The sequence below is a fragment of the Eurypyga helias genome, unplaced genomic scaffold, assembly GCF_000690775.1.
Source record: "Eurypyga helias isolate BGI_N326 unplaced genomic scaffold, ASM69077v1 Scaffold26882, whole genome shotgun sequence".
Lineage (NCBI taxonomy): Eukaryota > Metazoa > Chordata > Aves > Eurypygiformes > Eurypygidae > Eurypyga > Eurypyga helias.
Window position 1 is genome coordinate 606 of NW_010238263.1, and position 8,441 is coordinate 9,046.

Consider the following 8,441-nt stretch of genomic DNA (forward strand, 5'->3'; position numbering starts at 1 on the left):
CATCCACACTCTGCTACAGCATAGACCAGTCACTGAACAACAAAAGTCTTGCTCTCTTGAAAGAAATTGCTGGGTTTATCAGCTTAATTTGTGTTTAATTTCCTGAACATTATAAAAAAAAATTCCACTAACTATCCTGCAACAAGAGCTTCTGCTTTGTGCTCTTGAGGATTAGCAGCTGTGCCTGTACTTAGAAAAGGACCAACTTCACAAATACAAGTAAGTGGTGTGATTTTGTGTCTTGGAACAATCCATCCTTCCCATATTAATGACAGAGGGCAGGCTTTAGTCTATTAGCAAAAAGGATCACACAAGAACAAATGCATAAATAAGCCTTACAAAATTATATTTCACAATAGCATTACAAAAGCCTACATATGATCGCTTCATGACGTTTGTATCAGATAAACATTTTACTATAAATACTGATTACTTTTTTTTTTTTTAAAGCAAACAACAAGCATTTAATATATATGATGCAGACTTCTAATCAGTCTTTCAATGACCACCGACATTTCACTAGTAGTCAACTTCATGGTGAATTCACTGCAAATTACTGCAGATTACTTCACCTAGAAATGCACTTACAATTCAATATATTAAGGATACTTACTCATAAAAGTGTTCCCTGTAGGTGCTATCAAAGCTATCAACATCCTCATCATTAACTTGCCAGAATGGAATCAAGCCATTTATGCCACTTGATATATTACATTCCATAACTACATGAGAGCCTACAAAAAACATTTAAATACGTCAGTTGAAGGCCTAGAAGCAGGATCAAGTGATTAGGAAACAGCTGGGACAAGGAGGGATATTGAAAAATCCACTTACCTTATGAAAAGCAGTCCTTAAAACTCATCAATTTTTAATCTGCACTTGGGTGTTTCCAATCTGGATATAAATTCCACCCTAAATGTAGGTGTCTAAACATTCATGTCTACACATGAGCTAGATGTCTAATCTCGTGACAGTACAGCTGTGCTGTACTCTGCTCACATTAAACTGGATGCCTGGACTTTATCAAGTGAATGGCTCTCCAGGCTCCACTGACAGATCTCAGGGCTCAAATCAGTTGCATGTACATGAGATGCTCTCCAGCATCCAAAGCATCCATATGGAGCTGGCAGATAGGACTTCAGATCTCCAAGAAGCCTGCACTGCTTGAGTAGCCAGACCACCCAAAATAGCACTAGACAGTTATGTGTAGGCAACTGAATTGAGCCCCCATTGATAACAGCATGAATTAAGGCCTTTAGCTCATGTGTAGATATCCATGTGTAGACAACTACACCCTGGAGATGAATCCCATTCTTGCTGACCGTGCATATCTTTACTCCAGATCAGAGTCTTTTGGCCAACATTGTCCACTGGGATGGTTTCTGAATACCGTCACACTCTGCTCCCAAAGCAAGCTCACCTGTCACTCGGCTCCTCTGCCACCAACAGTCCAGATCCTACACAATGCCTCAGGATTAAGACAGCAAGCCAAGGTGCAGCACTATTTATTGCCAATGTACCTCAGAGGGCTCCGTTTAGAGGAAGGTAAGCAGCTTTCTTGGAGTCCTTTCCTTGTGTATTTTACTCATGGAAGTTATGATTTGATAGAAGGTGGGCTCTCAGTTCACCTATGTAAAGATCTCAGTGTTTCATTTCCTAGAACCACATCAGATCTAGATGCTTCCACCAAGGGATAGTCTCTATCAAAAGTATGGAATAAACCTTTAGCTCACATGCAAAGCAGTTACTTGAACAAGACTTCATATAGAAATCACAGTTGTTCCCCAATCTCTTCCCTCACATCCTTCCACCACAATAAAACACGTGGTTCAGTGCATTGAACAGCTCTTCAAAAGGAAGAAAACTGAAATATCAGTGCTTAATTCCATGCCCTCAGTTTCTATAAAATCATAAATGTACTGTTAAGTTTCTGCACAGCCTTCTCCCATCATTTTTCATTCAAAAATACAGGTGTTTCCAGGTGCATACATATTTTTTCAGGTTCTGCCCCACAGGCAGGCATTTAACACTAGCAAAGATTTTTTTTTTCCCCCAGCATCCCATTAAAGGTACCAGACAGAGAATACTACTTTTGAATGTCAGTGCCTTAAAAAAAAAACAAAACCAAACCAAACCCCAAACCAAAACACACCCACCAAACTAACCAACAAACTTCAACTTCATTTAAAGGGTTCCCCTGTAGTAGGGAATCATTTGTAGTTGTTCAGTAGCCACAATAAACCCACTTCGTGGGCAAAGGTTTTGTGTCTCCTTTTAGTCGCATGCGTGACTGCCTTCTCCAAGGCAGTCAGAGATGGGTTTGTTCATCTTAGCTGCCTTAAGGCATCCAATGATAAATCAGCAACTTTTAAATAATGGTCCGTATTTGTTACTTCTCCAAAATCAGTTAATGCCCTTTTTAATCAAATACTTGGTTTGAAACTGTTCTCCTTGGTGCAAAACAAGAAAAAAAAAAAAAACTACAGTTCACGCAGCTTCAAAACTCATTCTTCTGGGCTACATCAGTAGAACACAACTGTCTGATACATGGTTCAATCTAAACATGTATAGGTTTGGTCAGGAGAAGACTTGCATACCAGATATCTTGCCAACAGGATCACTGAATAATTGAAGGGACTTTGGGACTAGTCCAATTTCCTGCTCAAAGCAGAGCCAGCTCTGAGGTCAGACCAGGCTGCTCAGAGCTTTATCCAGTCAGGTTTTGAAACCTCCAGGGATAGAGGCTGCACTCTGGGTAGCCTGCTGCACTGCCTGGCCTGGGAAAAAGTTATTGCTTATATCCAGAATCTCTTATTTAAGAAATTTCTTAAATAAGAAATACCCTGGATATCCATCAACTAGCAACTTCACTGTTTCACAAAAGATCAGCAAGTGAAACCTTTTAATATGCTAGAGTGAGGAGTAAAATCCAGCTTGTGGAGAGGGAGGTGAGACAGGAAACATATAGGAGGATGACAAACTACTGAACTGATCAACTGGTAACTATCCTAACAGGTTACATATATGTAACCATATTTCCACAAATACTGAGGATGTGTCAAGACATAGACACTGCAAAGTGGTACAAAGGAGAGATGGCAATAAAAAACCCCAAGTAAATAAACGCATCCCACCTGACATTGCTGGCCAAGAGACTCCAATCTTAGACACACAGTTACTCTCTGCACAAATTACTTGTGGGAATCATGTTCTACCATCTGTCTGCCAGATATCCTCAATCCACATACCTACCTCCCAGTTTTGCTGAAGTCAGTGGAGCTATTAATGTGTTATTTCAGGAAGACCAGGAGCTAATTTGTTTTACTGAATGTTAATGACTTCTTAAATAGCCGCTACTTACCAAGTTCTACTTGAATTGTATTGTTCGTTGGATAAATAAACTCTGGTCTCATCTGCGGCGGTCTTTCTAACAGAAACGAAGGGAAAAACAAAGTCTTCAGGCAAGGAGAGTTCCACAACTTACTTCAACTGCTAGTTTTACAATGGTTTTCTTTTATCATTTGGTGCTGTTGTAGCACCACACTTACTACCAGTTTCAGATTTACAAAATATCTCATGAGATTTGCTGTACTCTATCCCAATTATTCTATTTTAGCTTCCAAGTTAACAGCAGGCTTTACGTTACCTTAAAAGTACTTTAAAAAAAAAAGTCTCAAATTTACTGGCAGTTGATATAAAAGTAATACAACACCAGAAAACAAACAAAAAAAAATTGCCATTAACTTTGTCAGACCTCCTAGATATTCACTAGATAAAATAGAATATCTGTAAGTAGAAGACTAAACAAGCACCCACCTAAACTGAGCTGGAATCCTTTTGCACGATACATGGTCTCGCTGCTAACAACCCACTGTTCTTGCATCACCTATCTAAGGTCAGAATTTTGATTTCATCTAGAAAGACGGACACTACCTCCAGCCAACTTTTCTGAGAGAATTACTGTCATGGTACTGCTCAGGCCATCAGCAATGCTGCCTACAAAAATGCAGTCACAATGATCAGTGACAAATGACAGTACCAGGAGGGTAAGACAGCCAGTTCTGCTTCATGTTAGGTGCGGAAAGGCATACCCAAGTGCCAACAGTAAGCCGATCCTTCCCAGAGGAAGATTTATTAACCTTATAGTATTTATACAGCTTGTCACATCTACTTTCTCATCAATTGAGACTAGTGAACTTTGTAAGCAAAGGACCACACAAGTGTGTGTTTTGCTGTGATGGTCTCAGCAAAAAATTCTTCTGTTTTTTTTTAAAATTTAATTTAATGGTGCATTATTTGTTTTAGCAAAACCCACCTACCCCAGTAACCATTGCTGCCCTCTAATTCTCATTCCTAATCCCACATTTTTCATTTCTCCATGATAGGTCTTCCTCAGAAGCAATGCTCAAGGGTAGCAACAGGCACTACTGTATTTTAATTTTAGCTTTCAGGAAACAATTAAGGAAGATTTGCAACTCTTATTTTCACAGAGCTGAAAAGTAACGTGCTAAATATCTTATGCCTGTGTACGAATATTTAGCCAGAGCCAAAAAGAGAACAGAATAACCTCAGTGCACTCACCTTTGACCTCTAGACTCATGGTTCGTGACACATTATATTGTCTTCCCATGTATGTGTAAACCATACAGCACGTGTAGTTTCCTCTGTCTTGTACGGTTACATTGCGAATCAGGACAGCGTTTTCACCCTCTGCCAAAAGAAGTCGCTTGTCTTCAAGAAATCCAGGCTTACACTCCTAAATACATAAAAAGCCCCCATGATTTAAGGGAACTAATAATCTGCTAATTAAGTTACTGAAGTCTACTGATTACTACAATATTTGCCAAATACTGATTTGGGGTTTGGTTTTTTTTTTTTTTTTTAAATCCACAATGTGGGTTCTTATCCAAGGACCACTACACTCTAACATGAAGCCCAGTGATGTCTTGCTGTATTTACACTTTTTAAAAATCAGTGCAGCCAATCCTTTAACTTTTCAAATGCTGTGTTTTAGTTCACTGCCTTCAATTAACAGCTTAGCAGTTATCTACCTCAGGTGTAATACAAGTGATTATGCCTGTAGCAGATTTTATGAGAATACATGCCTACATTTCTACTTCAGTAAGATGAATCAGAGCTGCCATAGCAGTGCCTCGTGCCTTTGGGTGTATTACCATTTTGCAGCAATGCACCTACAGTGAAAAACATCTTCCTTCTCTTCCCTGACCTATAAGCAGTTTAGAATCGCTTCATCCCAGAAGATGTATAGGTGCAGCACCAAAGTTATCTTACAGATACAGGCCCATGTAGCTACTTTAATACCAGCATCAGAATTAAGAACTAAACTACTTATTTAAGAAAATAAACCTTCCCTTACAAAAGCTGCTTTTCATAGTTGCTTCATAACACATTTTAAACAGAGCAGTTCCCATCTCATACTTTTGAAATACACATGCACAATACCTTATACCACTGTACTTCAGGCCAATTATTGTCTTCATCTTTAAAGTGTTCTAGATCAGGGCATATAATCTTTCCAGTATTTCTGCTCCTCACTTTTTGTTCAAATGTCATTTTTCCATTAAAACACAAACCGTTATCATTCTTAAAAACCGTTAAATTTATAGTTTTTTGCTTAGATTGGTTAAGGCTCCTGTAACGAGAACAGCAGACAAGTCAGGTCATTAACAACAAAGTTCCCTGCTTCCCGCAAGTCGGGGAGTTTACAGAGGGGCACTTGAGCATCTCCACCAGCCTTGCCTACACCACTGCAACATCCCCCCTAGCTCTTAAACACCACCCTCAGCTGATCACCCCCTGTTACGGATCAGGAGACATGGGGAACAAGCTTGAATTTTGCATTGTGAGCAGAAGCGAAGCCTGCTCTGGAAACAGCGGAGGGGAAGGCAGGACTACTCAGAGCTGCACTCTACGGAGCCCACAGCACCAACCCAGCCTTGCCATTTCCAGCGCTACATTTTGCTAACACACAGTAGTGCAGGGTAACCCAACACGTATCTGCATTGGAACACCCTCAGTGCCAAATGAACAGAAGACAGACTCATCTCAGCGCTCCTTGGACAGAATTGTCAAGAAAAACAGGCAGAAATATCTTAACAGAAGAGAGACCAAGTTTTTCAATAACATACACATCAAGGTGCAGTATCAGTGTGAAACCACTTCACACTGACAGCTCACAAGAACCTGCAGGACAGATCTCTGCAGAGGAGAGATGGCACTCGAAGCCAGAACCCTGAGTCAGAAGTAGAGGAACACTCTATTAATTCACTGTTCAACTTTTCATTTCCCAATGCTATGTTAAAGGGACAAGTTTCCAGAGGAGTGAACTGCATGTTTTGACACTCCTGGCTTCAACTTGTACCTACTGCACCTTGACAAACTCTGTAATTAAGGTTTAAGCAAGAAAAGCACAAAACATAGCCTACAGTTAACACAACTCAACTGCAGGAAGATTTTAGTCCTGTGGACATGATGCAAGCCAGGGATGTACAGTGCCCACAGAAGAAGTGGCACACATCTCGTAGCTAGAGTAACTAGAAACACAGCAGGAAAGACTAAATCAAAAATATATAACTGGGTAGCTTTGAAGGGACTACATTTCTTCTGACCTCCAACTTCAGCTTCATTATTGATCCTGGAGCAGGCAGGTGCAAAGGTCTCAGACCTGTGCCTACACTGGAAGTTTTTGCTGATCGCTTATGACATTCATAACCCAAACCCCTTCAGCGTAGCTGGTGTACTGTATGCACACCAGAATGTGTAACTACACACTACTAAAACAAATTTTGGGTCACCTGAAAAGCCTGCATTGCCTGTTCTCAGCGTGCCATGGCAAGACCATTACGAAAATCTGGTGCAGCTTCTGAGCACCAAAGTTAATTTCTTGTTCAGCACATGGTGAATTTCAGCCATTACAAGTAAGATTTGACCACCTGAAGTGGTGAAGTCCAGTACACTAATCTGAGCTTTAAATATGGCAAGAGCTTTTAAAGTGCCAAGGAGCTGAAAATAATCTATTTCTTTTTCCTTCTCTGTGCACACGGATCTCCTGAACAGTGCAGGGGGCATGTTACTCTCACTGTCTCTGAAGCTGCTGAGCACACTGCTTTGCACTTCACATGCATTCTCATTTTTGACCAGTTACATTTGGCAATGTTTTAAAATAAAACTTAAGAACGGTTTTCTGCCTTTTAACTTTCTGAAAGGATTCCCAAAATGTTGCTAGGCTCTTCAGAAAGTCTGTACATGGTGATACTGCGTAACATACAGAGTTTGTTCCCCTTAGATCTAACCACATTCAACGATGAAAACAGCATGTTCTTCTGATCAGTCAGTATTAAACAGCATTTTGAACACAGGAAAAGCAGTGAATACTTTTCTCCATGACCTTACACTTCAACCAAAACAACCAACCAACCCACACAGATCACTTAATATTATCATGCTTAAAGGTAAAGCTTCTGTATGAGCTATTTTGCAATGCTACATGTGTGGAAGAAAAAAAAAAAAAAGGCAGCATGCAGAAACAAAAAGTATGGTCAAAACAGTGCTTTTAACTGATCTAAGCTCCCTACCTAAACCAAAAAAGCCTGTACACTTAAGTTCAAGGATTGTATTATCCCAACTGTAAACATTAGCAACACGGTTGTTTCCCTTTTCCCTCCCTTACCTTACATGACACTCGTAAAGTCCCGAATCTTCCAGCGCTGCAGGAATAAACCAAAGCAAGCCCTCTCGCTGATGGATCCTGGCGTCTCTCTCTGTGGTTACTGGTGTAGCACTACCATTTTTATACCACGTCAGATTGTACTCAGCGTGAAGCACTGTCAACGTAACCACTGGGCAACTAATAGCTGTAGGCTCTCCAACAAGCACAAAGTAATCACAAATAATGCATTCTTCTATTAAAAAAATAAGAACAACATTATCAGTGCTGTACATTAAAAGTATACAGGTAACTGTATACTGATATGTTTTATAAGCATTAATATCCATTCCAACTTACGCAGAATTAGAAAAATAAATCTCCAGTCGCAATTTACCATTCAAACATCACAAGGCTACCATTTTTAGTTTGTTTAGCTCCTGGTTGAGGATCTAAACCACACATTCTACAAAGCTTAAGCTACAACTTCCCTCTATTAAGGCAATCAGCAACAATCACATCTAAGTCCAACAGCCCCACTGCAAACCACGATATAATATGATCCATGGAATTCTCCTGGCAACATAAGCTTCACAACACATCTTTCATGTCCTTGTTACTTGAGAATGTTTGTTCTTTTGCAGAATTAACAGATTCTTAATGTAGATACCGTCTGTGACAAGCCTAGTGCAAACAGCAGCAGTGCAGAACTCCTCACAGTACTCTGGCTATTGTGACTGTGGAGCCAGAAGAAAACTGGTGGGGGGGGGAAGGG

The 8,441-nt window shown here is 40.1% G+C and overlaps 1 protein-coding gene across 1 annotated transcript; it reads right to left on the reverse strand.

Annotated features, from left to right (window-relative positions):
• Positions 1-609: 609 nt before the first annotated feature.
• LOC104503191 (interleukin-1 receptor type 1-like) lies at positions 610-7,954 on the reverse strand (the record flags this gene model as incomplete). Its single annotated transcript, XM_010147799.1, has 5 exons — positions 610-734; positions 3,362-3,427; positions 4,582-4,756; positions 5,464-5,653; positions 7,691-7,954. Coding segments are annotated over 5 exons (820 nt in total), but the record flags the coding sequence as incomplete, so codon positions are not given.
• Positions 7,955-8,441: the final 487 nt, after the last annotated feature.